At 41.1% G+C, this 19,513-nt stretch overlaps 1 protein-coding gene across 3 annotated transcripts in view; it reads right to left on the bottom strand.

Moving 5' to 3' along the window:
• The window catches only part of LOC310952802 (neuropilin-2-like), a 109,188-nt gene that overhangs the window by 20,321 nt on the left and 69,354 nt on the right, over positions 1 to 19,513 (bottom strand). For all 3 annotated transcript variants that reach the window (XM_083921515.1, XM_083921513.1, XM_083921514.1), the window contains exons 9-13: positions 19,174 to 19,349; positions 18,359 to 18,532; positions 16,790 to 16,934; positions 2,926 to 3,000; positions 1,873 to 2,037 (exon numbers count right to left, since the gene is read on the bottom strand). In XM_083921515.1, the coding sequence (XP_083777641.1) occupies positions 1,873 to 2,037; positions 2,926 to 3,000; positions 16,790 to 16,934; positions 18,359 to 18,532; positions 19,174 to 19,349 (735 nt within the window). The remainder of the gene's footprint in view (positions 1 to 1,872; positions 2,038 to 2,925; positions 3,001 to 16,789; positions 16,935 to 18,358; positions 18,533 to 19,173; positions 19,350 to 19,513) is intronic.

Consider the following 19,513-nt stretch of genomic DNA (forward strand, 5'->3'; position numbering starts at 1 on the left):
AGAGAGAGAGAGAAAGAGAGAGGGAGAGAGAGAGAGAGAGAGACGTGAGGCAGTGAAAAGTGTGCATGTGTGTGCGTGTGCGTGTGTGTGTGTGTGTGTGTGTGTGTGTGTGTGTGTGTGTGTGTGTGTGTGTGTGTGTGTGTGTGTGTGTGTGTGTGTGTGATGGATAAAACAGTCTTGGTTATCCTCCGGCTGTCTTATTAAAGATGGACAGATGTGGAAAAAGGCAAGTACCACTGAGGGAAATAGGAGAGAGGTCAGCGAGGAGAGAAGGAGGTGATCACAGTGATGGAGTGAGGGATAGAAGTGGAATACAGAAATCATATACTACAGAATGAGTTAGAGCTGAAAAAGAGGCGGATGACTTATAGAGGAAGGACGGAATTAAAGAAGAATGATGGGGGTAACGAGAATAAATGAGATGATGAGGACCGAGAGGGGAAAGACATCTGTAGTGACATGAAAGGGAAACAAAATGTGGGATAAAATGAGGGAAAGAATGACAGAGAAAGAGTAAATGAAGGAGGCTGAAGTACGGTGATCACAGTTTATGAACGACAGAGGTAAAAGATGCAACTAGAGTGAAGAAAGCACTGAGAAAATGTGAAAAAGACCGAAATGTGGGGAAAGAGTAAAAAGAAACGTTGAAGGAAGTTGAGGATTAAGAGTGAGGCTGAAAAAAGAAAAGGTAGAAAAGATCGGAGAAAATGGATAACAACATAACAAACTAGGTTAAGACAGTTAAACCTTTTTTTTTTAAGAAACTCCAATTAAGTCGTGGTACACACTTTTAGCAGAACAGAGTGAAATCCTTGCATCATAGTTGCTGTCAGTGGTTCCTCCCAGCACTGGGATCTGTAATATTCCACCACAGGACAACCACGTTGTTCTTAATTAGCCACAGAAGTCTTCGAACTTCCTAACAGGACGATGCTTTCTTTTCTGTGTTTACAAAATGAGAAATGTCTTGAAATGAAGAATACCCAGACAGATGAGGATTGAATGCCGTTCTAATGGGAACACAAAGTTTTCAAAAAGCTGCAATGTTTAATTAGATTGTAACTCTCTCATGGGTTCTCACCCTGTGAAGTTATTAAAAAATCAAAAGTACTATTGGTAGATCAGAGACACAGTTTGGATTGGGAAACTGGTACAGTGTGTGTGTGTGTGTGTGTGTGTGTGAGAGAGAAAACTTGATGATTAATAAGATAAATATAACCTATACACAATCAACATAATTCCATATATTTCTGTTTTAAGGAGCTGTACTCGACATATCTTTACATAGAATATATTTGTTTGTTGCAGCTTTATTAAGAATAAATATTAAGGCCAGGTTTCTTTGTACAAAAGCATACTATTATGAATTAATATTAGCAGTTATTTACAACAGCACTAAACAGTAATAAACTTGATCAGACATAACCTACGGGGAGTTGGTGTAAGCCTTCCTAAATTTCTGCAGCATAATTGAGTTTATCAGTGATATATGCCTAAACATACTGCTGTTTTACTGGCAAACCGTTATGCACTGTTACGTATTCAATGTTTTGTATTTCTGGTGTTTAAAATGAAGTCTCACAGGCTTCATGTGGATAATATGTGGAATGTCCCCATAAATGCTTCTCGTTACGCTGGCTTCGACAACAGAAACATGTACATGTCTTTTTGGTAATGTTATTCGGATGTGATTGCTTGAAACGCAAGAGGAAGTGATTCAAGTGCTATATTGTTTCAATCCATAAAACACATGTTTCTCCATTTGCTTGTCAGGTGGTGATTGACCTGAAACTAGTAACACAGTGTAAAAAGTGCTTTCTCAAGATATTATGTATTTCTTAGGAAGGGTCTCACCAACAAATGAGTACTCACTGTCTGATCCCAGTGCCAAATCCTGCCTGGTTCCGTGTGTGCCGTGCCCAGTTGAACTGCTGCTGGCTGTGTGCAGGGACCAGCTCACACCTGACTGGGGATCAGCCGACCAGCCGCACAAGCTCTGCTCAAAGTCACACACAGCTGACAGGGACGGAGTGGTGGCTGTGGGTTGTGAAAATGACACAGACAAAGATTGTGAATAAAGATGTTTGATGGAGCATCTGCATTGACTAACACCTGATTATCAAGTTGCCTTTTTCATTATTTTTCACACTTTCAGAGTGCTTTAAACACCAAATCAAATTTAAACATTTTTTTCTCGGTTTCTTGTCATCTTTTCATGAGATGTAATATGATAACGGCTGTCTCCTCTTTATTTTGATGGTACTGTGTTTAGATGTTTTGGCATCAGTGCTCTTGCATTTTGACATCTCAATAAATCATATTGAATACAAATATTAGAGTAAAAGACTCAAAAATGGACAGAAAGAAAGTGGTACACGCAGGCGCAGATACAAATCAAAGGGAGAGACATGAGAAGAGAATAAGAGCATAAATAAGAAAACATGGGAAATGATAAATTGAGTAAAAAGTAAAACACTAAAAAATGCACTCCTGATGCTATCTCTAGTTTAAGGTACTGCCTTCACAAAATAGATCAACAAGGAACATTTTAACCCAAGTAAGGCTACTTTCCTGACAGTGGCTGACCTATAGCTGTGAAATCATGATCTCGATATGTGTGTGTGTGTGTGTGTGTGTGTGTCTATGAGGAGGTAAGATCCTAGCTGTGAGAGCTTATTTTCACTCAAACGGAGTTTCCCGTGGGTCTCTTGGATCTAACAGACTTCAAAGCCCAGAGGCCCTGCGATGCATGATGACAGCAGGACTTTGACCTTAAGAGCGCCAGTGTGTTTGCAAGTGTGTGTGGACAAGAGACAGAGACTAAATTAATGCAGGCTTGCAATAAATCTGCATGATGAGGGAGTGAAGCGATGCTGTGCTTGATGAGAGTGCTTGAATAAAGTGTACGTGTAGGGGTGTGTTTACCAGGTCTCATTGCAGCAGTGGTCTGTTCCACTCTTGGCAGGGTGGGGGTCACAGTGTCAGGTACAGTGGTGGTTTCTGTCAACAGGGGAAAAAAACACTAAAGGTTAGAATAGAAAAGGATAGAATAGAATAATTAATTGAGATGGCTGTGGCTCAGGACGTAGAGCAGTTGATTTGGTTTTGAAAGCACCGATTGCGAGGTCGGCCAAAATTTGGGAAGCGCAATATGAATGTTTTGATATATCATTCACTTGGTCTACAACACCACAGGCTATCAGCATCAGCTATCGGCAGGCTAACTAACAACAACCGGATCCTCTGTTCCCAAAGTCCCTTTGCTCACAGGGTACAAAGTGATTCTCAAATTATGGGTCGGGGTAAGTTGAGCCCTTGTAAAATTATGTTTTACAATTCGAGAGCTATATCCTCTCAAAGTTGCTAGTAAGTAAGTTAGCTACATAGAAACTTTTTGTCCACGATGTGGGAAATTGTCTTTGGCTTCACCACAATCAATATGAGTTACATTTAAGACAATGGTGTAAATCCCCCCCCCCAAAAAACAAAAAAACAAAAACAAAACTAAACTAAAAAAAAAACAGTAAAAACAATGGGAAAGCTTTTGGTCACATGCCATGTGTCTATTACAAAAGTAGAAAATTTGCAAACATAAGACAAATATGCTAATTCCGTTGCTCCTCTTCTTTTTTGAGTTGGTCCAGCTCTTGATACAAACTAACATTGTGAGAGATTCAAGGTTCATAAGGACTGTTCACAGTTCAAATGGCAAAAAAGCGAAAGGGAGATGGAAGTTTCATATTCAGTTTGAATGGTAAAAATCCATTAAACCAATGTGATCGACTAAATTCAAGAAAGCTGTCTTGTCTGCAAATTTGAGGCCATAGGTTTCAAGGCATAACATCAGTAGGCTATAAGCTGTTCAGTAGATGGGGGATTTAAACATATTGACCCAGGGAATTATACGATGAACATTTGACCAAGGGAAAAAAGAAACATTGCTGTGAACATAAAAAAAAGGAAAAAAAAATCACCTTTTTTGTTTCCTTAATGTGTCATATTATTAGGATATCTAGTTTGGGAAAATAGGAGAATGGATACACTCCCCGACTACCAGCTAACAACATATGAGCTAACTAGCATCTTACTATCACCAGCAGCATGCTGCTCAATCTACCAAGCAACTCTAAACCATCAACTTCTACCACGCCTACTAATAAGCAGTGACACAGACAGTATATGACATCACACTTTACTCTATATTTAATGCTTCCAACACACTCACTGTCTTATAAGTAGAGACAATACTGGACACGCAGTAACCAAATCTAAGCATTTAAATATTCACAATTTGCTCTACTGCTGCTTCACCAAACACTAGGAAATAAGTAAGATTTACAGTGCAGCAGTGATGTTTGAGCAAAACCAGATTAATATATCATACAGTAACATATGATGTTTGTACACAGTGTTGTTTTCCAGGACTGTGTATTAAGGCTGAAGTTTGTCATGAGAGAGTGAGCTGAGGCAATGAGCTGGCACTCAGCTGAAGACTGTGCCACGCTGCTTATTTTACCCACTGCAGGTTGGCGCGCGCACAAACACACACACACACACACACATACACACACACACACACACACGACTCTATGATGATAGATGCTGACCTTGGTGCACAGCAGCATGCGAGCAGTATATTATAGATCAAACATAGGCATCCACACACACACACACACACACACACACACACACACACACACACACACACACACACACACACACACACACACACACACACACACACACACACACACACACACACACACACACACACACACACACACACACACACACACACACACACACACACACACACACACACACACACACACACACACACACACACACACACACACACACACACACACACGTCAGCAGTGGGGTATGTCAGTGTAACCCCAAGACCTTCTGGTCTTAATAAGCAGTTTTCTGCCGTTGGTTAAGATTCCTTAAATGGCTCTGAATGCTTTACCAGATACCTCTCACACACACTAACGCACGCACTGGTGTAAGTAATGTTGACGTAAGGGAACAGAAGATTGTCTGGCTTGCGTGGCACTAGGCTGACGCCTCAAACCTCTAGCCGCATTATTCTTAGAAATGACTTCTTTCTCTCTCTTATGTTTTGCCATTCATTTCATAGACTGTCTTCAATTCGTCTGTCCTCCCTATCTGTCATTCGGCTCTGCAGATCCCCTCCCTCTTTCTTTCTTCTCTCTGTCATTTGTCACAATAAATCTGACCAGTTTCAGTTCTGCTGTGCAAAACCACCATCAACACCACAAAAAGCTCTTTCTACACACATATACACACTCTTTCTGTCTCACACACACATACACACAAGTCGATCGTTCTTTTTCCCTGCCTCTCCAGCGTACTAGTGAAACCCTATCTAGTGTTGTTTCTGTTTAACCACAACCGCAATTTTCTTCTCCATAACTCTTTCTCTCGCTCTCTTCCTGTCATCTCTCCCTGAGGCGTATTTTGATTTCCACTCGTCCTTGCGTTTGTCTGCCCGCAGAGCTTTCTCGCTTTTTGTTAAGATTGCGTCTCTTTCTTTTGCTCTTTCCCTACGATCTCTCGCTCTCCTCTCAACCTTTCAGCGTTTCTCTCTCTCTCTCTCTGTGCTGTAACTTCTGTCTGATGTTATTTTATGCCGGTTCTAACCACCAGCTCAATAAATCTGAAACCATTGTTGATTTACTGCTTGTTGGGTTGTTCTAGATGTCTCCATGACTCACTTGGTGATCTGTATGTATCTTTTTAGTGTGAACCTTTACCCTTTGCTAATGGCTTTGAGTTCACTGCCGCTCTAATGTGTATTGTGTATGTGCATAACTTTATTGAGTTGTTAACACAGTCCGCTCACAGCAAAAGTATGCAGGATTATTATGTAAGCCCAAACAGAGTGCCGTTACTGCCCCCCCCCCCCAAACACACACTCACAGAATTAGATATCAACATTGGATAAGTAGCTCCCAGCTGCTGACATTAAGCAGTTTTAATTTGGTGCCCTTTACCGCTGTAATTAGCCCCCCATATGGAGGGAGAGAGAGGAATGGAGATGAGAAAAGAAGAGAGACAGACATAGACACATAGAGCTAGAGACATGGAGAAGGTAACACAACCCTTTCAACCTCTCACCACCTTTTTCCTAATTAGTGACCACACACAGCTCCTGTCAGCCTCCCATTTATAACTCTATCTCCTCTCAACCCATCTAATCCAATTTTGCTTCCTGTCTGTCGTCTCCTCTTTTTTCCTATCCTCATCCTTTTCATCATCTTCCTTCCCTCTCTCATTTCTATCCATCAGGGCCCCCTCTGTAGCTACTGTAAAGGTCAGTAAACTAATGTGAATAAATGACTTTATAATTAAACTCATTTAAAATCTGCAATAAACTTTTCAACTTTTCATTTTATACTCGCTTTTGCATGTACGATTGTGCGGAAAGTTGTGTTTTAAGGATTCAAACAAATTGCCCGTGGGTGTGCATGGTTGTCTGTCTCTGTTTGTCTCTATGTGCCCTGGGATAGACTGGCGTGCTGATCAGGGTGTACCCCCCCTCACGCCCAATGTCGGCTGGGATCGGCTCCAGCCCCCCCGCGACCCCGACAGGGACAAGCGGTTGAAGATGAATGAATGAATGAATCTGTATTCTGGGTGATCCAGATGAACACCTGCTGAGTGAGAGCAACCTGGCATGACTCTACATCTATTTCTCTCTCTCTGTCTCTCTCTGTCTCTCTCTCTCCCTCTCTCTCTCTCTCACACACACACACACACACACACACACACACACACACACACACACACACACACACACACACACACACACACACACACACACACACACACACACACACACACACACACAAACATGCACCTAAAACTGAGAAACAGAAGGTGTTTGGTTCGGTTAACCACACACGTGCACACACACTGTCATAGGCCCTAGGGCCCATTGTAAAGCTGCTGACTGTGCAGGGCGGGGCGGAAACAGAGAGACGAAAACTGTTCAATTATGGAAAGAGCTTTGGGTATAAATCTACCTCTGTCAACCTAAATAATGACTACTGACATAGAATGTGTGTGTGTGTGTGTGTGTGTGTGTGTGTGTGTGTGTGTGTGTGTGTGTGTGTGTGTGTGTGTCGCAGGGAGACAGAACGACTCTACTCAAATTATTGGTGACATGGTGCATGTGTGTGTGGGTAGAGGTTTCCTTTTCTTAATGACTATGTCATTGACTAACTGACCGAATGGCTGACTCACTGTATGTGTGTGTGTGTATGGGTGTGTGTGTGTGTGTGTGTGTGTGTGTGTGTGTGTGTGTGTGTGTGTGTGTGTGTGTGTGTGTGTGTGTGTGTGTGTGTGTGTGTGTGTGTGTGTGTGTGTGTGTGTGTGTGTATAGCTTGAAAAATGTCTTCTTATAACAGTGACCTCCACTTATAGTTAATGACTATTAGCTTTGATACCACTGGCTAACCTGTCACTGCAGTTTAAAAAGGCATTTTTCTATCCACTGTATTATATGGACTTACTGTTAAATGCTCCACATTGTAAAAAGGAAGATTTTTTGAAAGATATTCATGTTTTTGGCCTTTTCTTGACAGGAAAGCTTAAAGAGTGACAGGAAATAGGAGAGTGACATGCAGCAATGGGCTATAGGTGGGAATTGAACCCGGCTGCTGCTTTAACCAGTGAGCCACCATGTTCCCCGTCCATGTATTTTTAAAGCCAGTAAATATTTTCTTGTAGAAACCCAAAAAAGCACAATACATACCTTACAAAGTAACTTAAAACTGTTTCCGGCAGCACTATCTAAAGCAGGATGTCAATCCAAATTTGGGAAAAAATCAATACTAAATATTTATATGCAATGCAAAATGTGTATAGATTTGTGAATGTAGGAAAGGAAACTTGGACTCTATCAAGTTGAATTGGAGTTGTGGCATTACCAAAAATTAGGCTGTTAAGTGATAAAGTATGACGTCAACTGAGATGGGATGGTGGAAAGCATGAGTGTTTTTGAATGAAAATCATTGCCAGTGAACTGAATGGCAAATCAGACAACCAAAAGTACAGGTTTGATTTATATGGAGCTTAAAGTGCTGGACTAATCATGGCTCCCTCTTCTGTAGATGAGTGGGTGGGAAAACGAGTTCTTTACAGCAGGAAACTCTTTCGAGACTAAATGCCTAATTAGCCCATTGTACAGCAAGCTACCAATAATATCTGGTTTTACGGTAAGTGCTGCACTGGACCACAAGTTTTTATGCTTTTACGTAGACGGGGAAAGAGAATTTCTGAAAACCAGTCAAATGTGTCTATGGTGGAAGACCAAGCACATGACTGTAGTTAAAAAGCCACCAATACTAGAGCTTTAAGCGCTGCTAAAAAAAAAGAAAAGCAGAGCAATGTGCTGCACAGACTTTAGAAGCAAAGAAGTTCTTTGTGTCAGGGAACTACACACAGTGAATTGCTCATTAGTTCATTGTGCAACAAAGCACCACAAGGTATGTGACTGCAATTGTAGCCTTAAGTGTGAAGCTAAGTACGTCAACAACTGAGATGATAAAAAGAAGCTGCTGGCAATGAATGGCTAAATACATCAGTGAACAGTAGTCAGCTACAAAGGAAATGAGTTTAAGTGTGGCAAAATCCATTAAGCTAAGTATGCCATTAACTGCTCTGGAGAAAAGAAAGGCAGCTTTCTAGCTCACCAAGTAGCGGTATGTTAATAAGGATATGGTTTAAATCATTTCTAAGGACTGATCAGTACTTTTTGGACATTTTACATTTGCATGTGTTTCTCTGAACATCAAATCCCATCTATTGTATCAGAATACAGATGTTTCATCTAATTTTCAAGGGGGTCCCAGACCCTGGCCTGTTTTATCCCTGTGGTTTCAAACATGACAGAAGGTAACCAACATTAGAAAGCATTTATTTGTATGATAAATATTGTCTGTTGATAGTCTGTGTATTACAGCATAAGAATTTACTTGAGAAGGATTGCAAGTTCTTATTCTGTGATGTTGCTGCCTTTCCACTGCATGGTACGGCACAGCATGGCTTGACTCGACTTGCTTGGAACCTTGGGATTTTCCATTGCCAAAAGTTGTGAACAGTGGTACGTGGTACTTCTATTGTTATTCCCTTGGCTGAAGTTCTAAGCTGATCATCATAGCCACACAGCAGTTTCATGCTGCGTCACTTTAATGATCAGCTAAGAATTCCACCTACATTGAGGGGGTGATATCTGCAGTGGAAAACAAAATCTATACCTGTTTCCCAAAAAAGCCTGAGTCGAGTCGAACTGACCCGAGAAATTCTATGCAGTGGAGGGTTGGATGGGTAAATAGATAGATCAAGAAATAGAGAAAATGAGGCACGACTATCTGTGAATTAATGCAAAGAGGTGGCGAGCCAAACCTAAATATTCATATTGGAAAAAAAACGAGCATTTTGCACAGAGACACAATATAAACACGCATGCATCCACGATGAACATGTGCCCAATCCTGAGTGTTTCCATGTGTGATGTAAAAAGGAGGAAGATGAAAGCAGTAAACGTAACTGTCCTCCCAAAATGAACAGAGCGTTATTGTTTACGGTTTACAATAACTTCAGAACGTCTGCTGATGGTTGTGCGTGACTCTCATGCACTTGACATTGGAACATCTTTGTTTCTATGGCTTATTGTGTAGTAATGTATGTGATTTCTACGTCACTCAGGGGTTGGTGCCCCTAAAACGCCAAACACTTATCCCTTCAGGAACTAAGATTATAAAAGCAGTTTTCAATTTCCATTTTTACAACCACGTGTTATACAATATTATTTCTGAGGGTTGGCTTGTCTCTGGATGGAGTCATGAAACATTTACTGGTTGGGGAAGAATTTTAGCTTTCAAAAACTATTAGGCAAAGATGGAACAGGCAACAAGTTTGTTTTGCCTTATATTTGAAAGGCTGGGACAAGTGAGGGATAAAATAAAAAAGAAAGATGGGTCTGTAGAAACGATGTGCGAAGAGCAGCAGCATGCACGTGTTTGTGTGTGTATGGGTGTGTATGGGTGTGTGTGTGTGTGTGTGTGTGTGTGTGTGTGTGTGTGGGTGTGTGTGTGGGTGTGGGTGTGTGTGTGTGTGTGTGTGTGTGTGTGTGTGTGTGTGTGTGTGTGTGTGTGTGTGTGTGTGTGTGTGTGTGTGTGTGTGTGTGTTTGTGTGTGTGGGGGGGGCTGTGCTACAGGAGCCTTGGTAGGAGACGGGAGTGATTAAAGTGATTAGAGGGGTGGAGATGGAGTGGGTACTGCAGAAGCCTCAAACATTTGCACACTCTACCTCCCTCTCTAACGTTGTTTTCCATTACAGAGTGGGGTCAGTTCTGTAACTTCAGTAATAGTTCTGAAGTGAAATTATGAAATCAGCTGCAGGCAGCATGTTGTATGTAAGTCTTATCTCATGTATTATTAAAGTAAGCTGCTCTGTTGCTACTTACCCTGCCTTTCAATTCATTTCAAATGACTTTGGCTATGACATTAATCAAAAATGAAACTATAATAAATAATAATAATGATGTATTGCTTGCTCTTTAATTGTATTATAAATACCTATTGCCAGTATAAACTTTTTGCTGGGGTATATAATCTCTTAAATATAATGCCAACCATATACTTCTTTGCAAAAATACAAATGTATTCATTACTTAAAACTATTGATATTTTGCAATCGGAATGTTCTCATTTTTGGTAAATGTAGTAGTGTTCTTATAATTACATCGCTGTAATCTCTGAAACAAAACAGGAGGAGGAGGAGCAGAGGGGAGAGACGAGGGGGTGTAAGTAAGGACGCATCCCACCGATCACATCAAAATGTCTGGACTGGAGCCACGGCTCACATGTGAAAGAGATCAGCAATGTTGGATTTCAAACACACACACACACACACACACACACACACACACACACACACACACACACACACACACACACACACACACACACACACACACACACACACACACACACACACACACACACACACACACACACACACACACACACACACATACACACACACACACACACACACACAAACATTTGGCTAAACCTAAATGATTGGCTGGAAACCTGGAACAGCGGAACACCTCCAGAATGTTCTAGAACAAGAACTCTAAACAACATTCCCTCCTGGGTGCCACTGTAATTATGTGTGTGTGTGTGTGTGTGTGTGTGTGTTTTCCAGGTCTAACATCACCAACAGTGAAGGTTCTTGTTTTAATTTGCTTCCTATGTGGACGTGTAACCCATTCTACTTTTAAACAACACACAACTTCACATTCATAAAAATCTACACATACTCTGGGATTTGTTGTGCACAACCATCTCTTCCATCTCTTGCCACTGTCTGTTGTGTTGTATTGTTGTATTTTGAATGTGGAGATTCAAACTGACACAATACCAGTCATAGGGGCCAACCTCACATGCTATTACTGGCCCAACTTCACATGACAAAAAGGCCTTAAAAGATGTAGTCTACCACCTACTGGGCCGAGCATTGTGGTTTTGTTGGAACACGGGTAAGAAGCATAATTTCTGTCAGAATCTAGTCAGCAGTGTTTAAGGATCCATGATCCAAGAGCAGCAGCAGCAGCGGATCGATGAAGCCACTCTCAGACAGGGGTAGTTCCTCATAAAAATGCAGTTTTCAATGGACATGAGAACCTAAGCATGTATTTACACAACTAAGACAAACCTTTGTCTTTATACCAAACAGTTGGTGTTGTGTGGTGTGCCAACAGCTAGGTGTGAAGCGAAAGAGATGAGAGCATAGCAGATGTTCTGATAGCTCAGTCATTTAAATCATAAGCAACACTGGCAGCATGGCAACTTTCACTTCACATCCAACAATCGGGGGTTACAACACCTAAATTACAGGTTGCCTTCATAGCTAGCGTGAATGATCTGAATGAATCCTGCAATAATATGTTGGCTTTTGTTTCTGTTTCTGCACCGAGGGTTTACTGCAATAATGAGATGCCAAACTACATTGTTGTGCGCCCCCTAAGAACCCTGTATCGGTGATTTGGGATTTCTTCATTGTAATTGGGTGCTGAGATTGTCTCTCCAATGTGATAACAATTGTTTTACAGCCCTGAAGCCAGGTCAACGTGCTTCATTTTCAATATGAAAACAATACCGGGGGCAGTAATGAAGAAGCAATTTCTTTGTGAGTTTGTCAAAGCTGATGTTTAGAGAATATGAGGTTTGTGATTTGTGTCAGTTACGTGATTGCCTTCTACTGGTGATATCTACTATTATTCATTAAGCTATTCATAAATTTACTTATGTACTTCCTGAGCAGCGCTGAGACAGGTGGGGATGTGGCTCCACCATAAAATAAAGCTTGTGGAAAACAGTTAAAAATAAAGATCAGTGCTTGAATCATCTTAAAGGGGACATGTTTCAGGTTCATATTTGTATTTTAGATTCCTACTAGAACATGTTTACATGCTTTAATGTAAAAAAAACTTGCATTATTTTTCTCATACTGTCTGTCTAATTATTCCGTTATTCACACTCTTACTTAAACGCTCCATTTTAGCACCTGTCTCTTAAAGCACCACTCCTGAAAAAGCCCAGTCTGCTCAGATTGGTCAGCATCTCAAGCATATGCGCTCTCTGTGTCTCATCCTGGGAATGAGAATAACGTTCCTGTAGCAGAACTCAATATTTATATATAGTATAGTTGTGACGGCTCGTATTAAGGTGCAGTTTTTGGATACGGGATGTTTGCATTTCTCTGTGGATCGGGCGTTTTGCTTGATACTTTGACATTATTTATAAAGAACCTCAACCTACTTTATACCAGCCTGTTAAGAAAAATGGAAAGTATTACATTTAGATTGAGGAAGGAAGAAAACCTCAGAGGATTTCTCCTCATAGAGCTGAGATGGTGAGGTGCTCTTAGGCCTTTTTCTGTATGACTTTATATCTTACTTCCTATCTGTAGCCCAGTGTGTGCATGTGTGTGTGTCTGAATTTATAGGAGAGGGCCACTAGAGTTGAATGTCCATGCGCTTTTGTGTGCTTGTGACTCATGTGTAAACAGCTGTGCTCAGTGGACTGAAACTGATGCACTCTGTTGAATATTTTATCTCCCGTTACAACTCAACACTTGTACACACACACACACACACACACACACACACACACACACACACACACACACACACACACACACACACACACACACACACACACACACACACACACACACACACACACACACACACACACACACACACACACACACACACACACACACACACACACACACACACACACACACACACACACACACACACACACACACACACACACATTTTGTTTTCAGTCAGATGTGCTTTTCTGTTTTATTGTTTTCTTTTATAGCACTATCAAAATGATTGTGACTGCACGACTGGTGAGATCATGTGTTCTTCAGGGTTATTATCCTAATGTCACTTAAGTTGGAGACAATTAGAAACCAGACAAAGGGAAATTGCACAAAATCGATGTGAGTGTGTGTGGTATTAAGGATGGTAGCAGGAGCAGTTGCAGTGGTGTAAAGTGGGAATGAACTGTTATCCTGCGCGGATTACATCCAGAAGGCAAACATCTGGCATGCAGACGTAGACAGTCAGACCAAGAGACAATCACAGAACCTGCAATAGCCAAGAGGTTGATCTGTACTGTGATCATGAAGATGATGGTTGCAGAAATTATGCGCATGATGTCATTAGGCACTGTTACAATGTGTCTGGGCATGATAAAACATGGCAGATGCAATCACAGAGGTTACAGTCAGCGTGATTGGACATTTATCTCCATTGGAAGGAAATCATTTGCTACAATTCATGATTTTAGGTGCAAGCTTTATAATCAGTTCAGCACAAAGACATGTTTTTGGTGTCAAGGTTTAACTGTTACTGTGTTTGCCTGATGGTGGTCTTTAAATCAGCACACGCACACATGTATACTCAGGTGTAATCTAACACTTAAAATTAAAAAGGGAAGTTTTCACCAGGGAAAAAAAACATGCCACCTCTTATTTCCTCTCATTAAAGACTTGGGGGTTTGGGGGAAGAGTGAAATTAGAGTTATGTTTGAAACCACAAAGTTTCATTGGACAAACTGTAAAATAAATGTAGACAGAGGTAAATGTGCTATAATTGCATATAATACAGTAAGCCTGTTTCCTTTCAGTCAAGTTAAGCTATCATTTTAAACTGAATTATGATTGGTTGAAATGTGTTACTGAAAGATTCACACATTTTTTTTCTCTCCCACTGTGCGCTATAATAGCAACCATGGCACCTACAAAAGCTCCCATACAAGTAAACTTCATTACGTTTCTAGGGAAAGGTTTTTCCTCCCAGATTACCGTTTTCCATTGTGAATTGCTACAAAACTACTTGGTCAGGTTTAGGGAAAGGTTGTGGTTTGGGTTAAATAACTAAGTTAGTTACATAACAAAATATATTAAGTACAAAACAATGTCATAAATAAGATTGTTGGCTTTTGGTTTCATACAGGATATGAACTGCAGCCTCCTGAGTGAAGCTCTGTGTGAACTTATGACCCAGTCATCCACCCCGACCTCCTCTCTCTGCAGACTGCAGCAAACCTTGATTATTGGCTCACAAATGTAACACGGGAGAAAAAAACGTTTCTCTTGTAACATTAATGGAGAATGCAGTAATCACAGTATTCACTACTACAATTAAAATCCTTCTCTGAAGTAAACTGTTGATTAGAATCCCTTTTCTAATGATGTTACATCAGTGTTACGCTGTTTACTACACTTTTGTTTTTGATGTAGTCATGGTAACCTGTTGACCAGTGGAAGACATCCCTTCTCTCCCCATCATCACTGACCTCTTGGCTAGTCCTGACACATCTAGGATATATATTTCCCTTTGGTCTCTCTCTCTCTCACACACACACACACACACACACACACACACACACACACACACACACACACACACACACACACACACACACACACACACACACACACACACACACACACACACACACACACACACACACACACACACACACACACGCACGCACACACACACACACACACACACACACACACACACACACACACACACACACACACACACACACACACACACACACACACACACACACACACACACACACACACACACACACACACACACACACACACACACACACACACACACACACACACACACACACACACACACACTCACACACACACACACAGAAATAGAGAATCCAGCAGCAGGCCATGAGTTGCCAAAAGCCCATTTTACGTCCACTGGGAACAGGTACGTGTCATTTCCTGTTCTTGTCTTCACCTCTCACATGTCTCAACCTGACTAAAGCAGTAAGGTCTGATGGCGCATGAAGGGAGAGGAGAGGAGAGGAGAGGAGAGGAGAGGAGAGGAGAGGAAAGGAAAGGAAGGGATGGTTGTCCATAACAGTAGCATTTTAAACAGGCCATTTGCAACTAACGAGAGGGCTGGTTGAGAAAACACGTAGAGCATAGTGACTGTTCTTAGGTGCATCATTATTGGGACTGTATCTTGGCTCTGATTTCTTCATAACATAAGATATTAAGAAACATTCCGCTGCCAAATGTAAGCAGCAGTAGCATCATTATTGCTCAAATTAAGTAATAAATGTGGGGGGAGTCGTATAATGGCCTGCTTTATTATTAAAGTTATGGTGCCACTGAGAATCATTTGCTTGCAACAGCTAACAAGCTCCATTCAACAGTAACACATTGTAATAAATGGTACTTACACAACTCAGTAAAGAAACATATAGACTAACGATCTACATCCATCACTCTTTACACTTAACCATCAATCTTTATAAACAACTTTTTACACAAATCCTTGAGTAGATCATCGATTGATCATGAATACCAAAACTCAGCAGACCATGTACAGTACTGCACCTAATCCTTCGCGTCTAGCTAGCTACATGTTATTAAAATAATAGGCTATGACACAATGTAGTACAACTACACAGCTGGCCACTATTAGTAAAAGTCCCATGACCTAGACATGTTAATCCCTGTCCAGACAGCCCACAATACCTCCTATAGGGCAAGATGATTAACTTCGACCTCTGTGCAGAATGCATTCAAATAAGTATATGCATACATGCACTCGAGCATATATTTTTATATACATACACTGTACTCTACATACAGAAACAGATGTATACAAAGCCACACACAATGGTGGATTAAAATATTAAAGAAAGCACACACATTCTACATTAAATCCTCATAAACACACATCCAACCAGGCACACATTAGACACTCGTTATAGACGTCAAGGAGATTAATGGTGTAATTTATGCAGCACATTTGAGTCACTAATGTTTTGTGATTATGTTTATGGACCATGCAATATACATATATGCAGAAGAAGTATCATAATAAATATGATATATGTATGATTTGAAATAGATTTCTCTTGATCACAGTTAGCAGATAATGTGTTTTAATTGGACTTTAATCAAGGCTGTGTCGCATTTTATGTGTGAGTCATGAACACAAGAGGGTACTAACACTGTGAATTTGTGTTTTTATGTATTTATCCCCTGCATTTGTATGCTTGTCCACAAACTTACATTCCTGCAAGCTCGTGGTTGTGAGTTCAGCTGTGTACATGACAGTGTGTGCGTGCGTAGGTTTCTCCATGGACGTTTATTCTGTTATCTCTCGTGTTCTTACCGGGCAGGTCGCAGCCGAGGACCTCCATCCTCATGCCGATCCCAGCGGGCGACCACCTCTCCGGAAAGACTCTGATGTACTGGGCCACTATCTCATCGAACCTCCTCACCTCTGGAGTATCGTAGTGGCTGTTCCCCTCAAAAATCTAAGAGGAGGGAGACAAAAGCGTGTTGATAAGTGATGTTATTAGTGTTTAGACAGTTATTAGAGAGTGCTTTCTTATTTTCATTTCACAACAAGTAGGGATAAAACATTTCCCTTGAGTATAAAGGATTTTTTCATGCCAATTTTTGACATTCCTAAGTTCAAGTCACTCAATGTGAAAACGTGGCAATGTTCTGTGGCCTGCTTCACGGGTGACAGCTGCTTTTTTGACTGTAGCTCTGCACAGTAAGATCCTGCTGTGATTTAGAGGAAAATGCTTTACAAGTATCACTGCTTGTCCTAGAGTTTGTCTTAACGCCAAAGCTGTCTGAGACGTGCCTAAGACAGGACGTGATGAGTGATAAGCTTTACTCTATTTTTTTTTGCTATATGTGGCATCTGTCAGAGTGGGTGCACTGATACATTGTTCTGTGGTGAAGACAGCATTGAGGATCCTGAAACAGTGGAGAAAGACATAAACGCAGCAGAGGTAGTTAGATGTGTCATTTCACAAACTCCACCGTTCATGTTTCATTGAAAAACAACAGCAAAATCGTGAGCCTGTCTCTCCAAAGTCATATAACACTTCTAATCAGCATTGTTTCCAAGCACAGTATGACATGTGTCATAAAAATAACAATAGAGACTGTGTTTCCTTTGATTTTCAAGTAATTTTTCTGAGGTGCATTGCAGCAGCCTCTGGCAAAAACACAAGGTTTATTAAAAGCAGAAAACTGACTAAACTGCACAAATCCTTTCAAAATAATGGCTGTGAAAGTGGTAAAATTGGTTTTATTAATTAAATTGTGTTTTCTGTCTTCCCCATTTCTGGAATGTAAAAAAAAAAAAAAAAACGTATGATGAGTTTCCTAGGACGCTCATTTAAAAAGGACAAACAGATGAGAGAGAACAGGATTTGAACATAAGGAGAAAAAGCCTGGCACTCAGTAGTACTATTAAACCGCTTTAAGACTGAGTCTCAGAAAGGCGAACATATAGTTTAAAGTGCTCTGTCTGTCTCACAGTACGTCAGACTGCCAGCAGTGTTGAATGGTGATGCAGGAAAGACATTTTTAATTAACACCCATGAGAGACAAATAGAGGATGAGTGAACAGGGGGATGAGAAACAGAGAAAAGCAGAGAGGGGGACTTAGAGGGAAGCAAAGACAGAAGCAGGGAGAATGAGGAGTGAGGTGATTAAATTGAATTATCAGCTCAGGCTGTAATAAAATGTTTTTTTTTCCTCCTGAAAATGACAAAGCTAACGGAGAGGGACAGAAAGAGAGGGAGACAGAGAGAGAGTGAAGAGGGATTGAGTTCAAAGACAGCTATAAATAAACTACAAATGAGGAAGAGGTGACAGTGACAATCAGTGAGAGGAGAGTACATGTGTATGTGTCAGACACACGCCCCCCCCACAGTACCTTAGCAAAGCCCGTCTTGCTGTCAATAATGTAAGTCCAGTCTTTGCCGGTCAGGCTGTGGGCCAGTTTGTACTTTCTGACAAACGCTCTGTTCTCAGCACTAGTGCTGCCTTCCAGCCCTCTAGCACCCTGGGTGATGATGCCACGCACCATCTTGGGCACACCGAGGTCCGCCTGAAACGCAGACAAACATAATCATTGTTGTTAGCTCACTCTCGGCCCCACAGAAGCACATCACTTTGCAGATCCCCTGTCTATTACAACAAGCCTTACTTTCCCTTTAGCCTACCCAGTCAATGCCAGTTTTCTATTACAGAACTTTTTCACAAATTGCCAGACTTAAGAACAAGATGCTTTTTTGTATTTCATAAACTAGCTGGCTTGTCGATGGCTCAAATGGTTACATATCCTTTACACATGCCTTGGGATCCTTCTCAGTTTCCCTACATGTTGCAACGTCCTCTGGTACCACTTTGGTTTCTCACAACTGATTACAGCTCCTTTTTCTCCCCAAATGGGTTTCAATATAATTTGTCCAGCATGCATTTTTTAGGGATTTTGTCTGTTCAACAATCATTGCAATTACAGATACTGTAGCAAATTATTGTATTGTTTTATTGTATTGTTTTAGCCTTTTTTTGTGTTTTAAGGGTCAACACATTTTTGACACAATATAATTCCAAGTTGGAATGGAAATAAAAACAGAACCAGTGAAAAGGTTCCTGCTCCAACCAGCAAAACGTTCTGATATAGACACTCAAGTCTATTTTGTAGTGGGGAACTGTTCTGTAGAACATAAGGTCAAGGTGACATACCTGTAGCCATTCTTCCCCAGCTATGGGCTGTGTTGGGTTTGGGAACCAGCCTGACCGACTGGCCACCAGCCTGGCCGCCCCCATGGAGCCGTGGATGTCTCTCATTGATGACGCAGAGATTTGGGAGTCAGGCAGCAGCCCAGACAACATGCCTTGTAGCTCTGAACAGGGCGCATCTGAACAGAACACAGAGAGAAAATGGAAAAATAATATTTTATTAAACTGCTGGGGATTTTCTAAAGCAAAGAACGTAGCCATTGCATCATAATGGAGTTCAAAGCAGAATTTGGAAAACTTTCCTGGCCTCTTTTGGTGTTTTCAAATATCAGAACACAATCCA

This window comes from Echiichthys vipera (genome assembly GCF_963691815.1).
Source record: "Echiichthys vipera genome assembly, chromosome: 10".
Taxonomy (NCBI): domain Eukaryota; kingdom Metazoa; phylum Chordata; class Actinopteri; order Perciformes; family Trachinidae; genus Echiichthys; species Echiichthys vipera.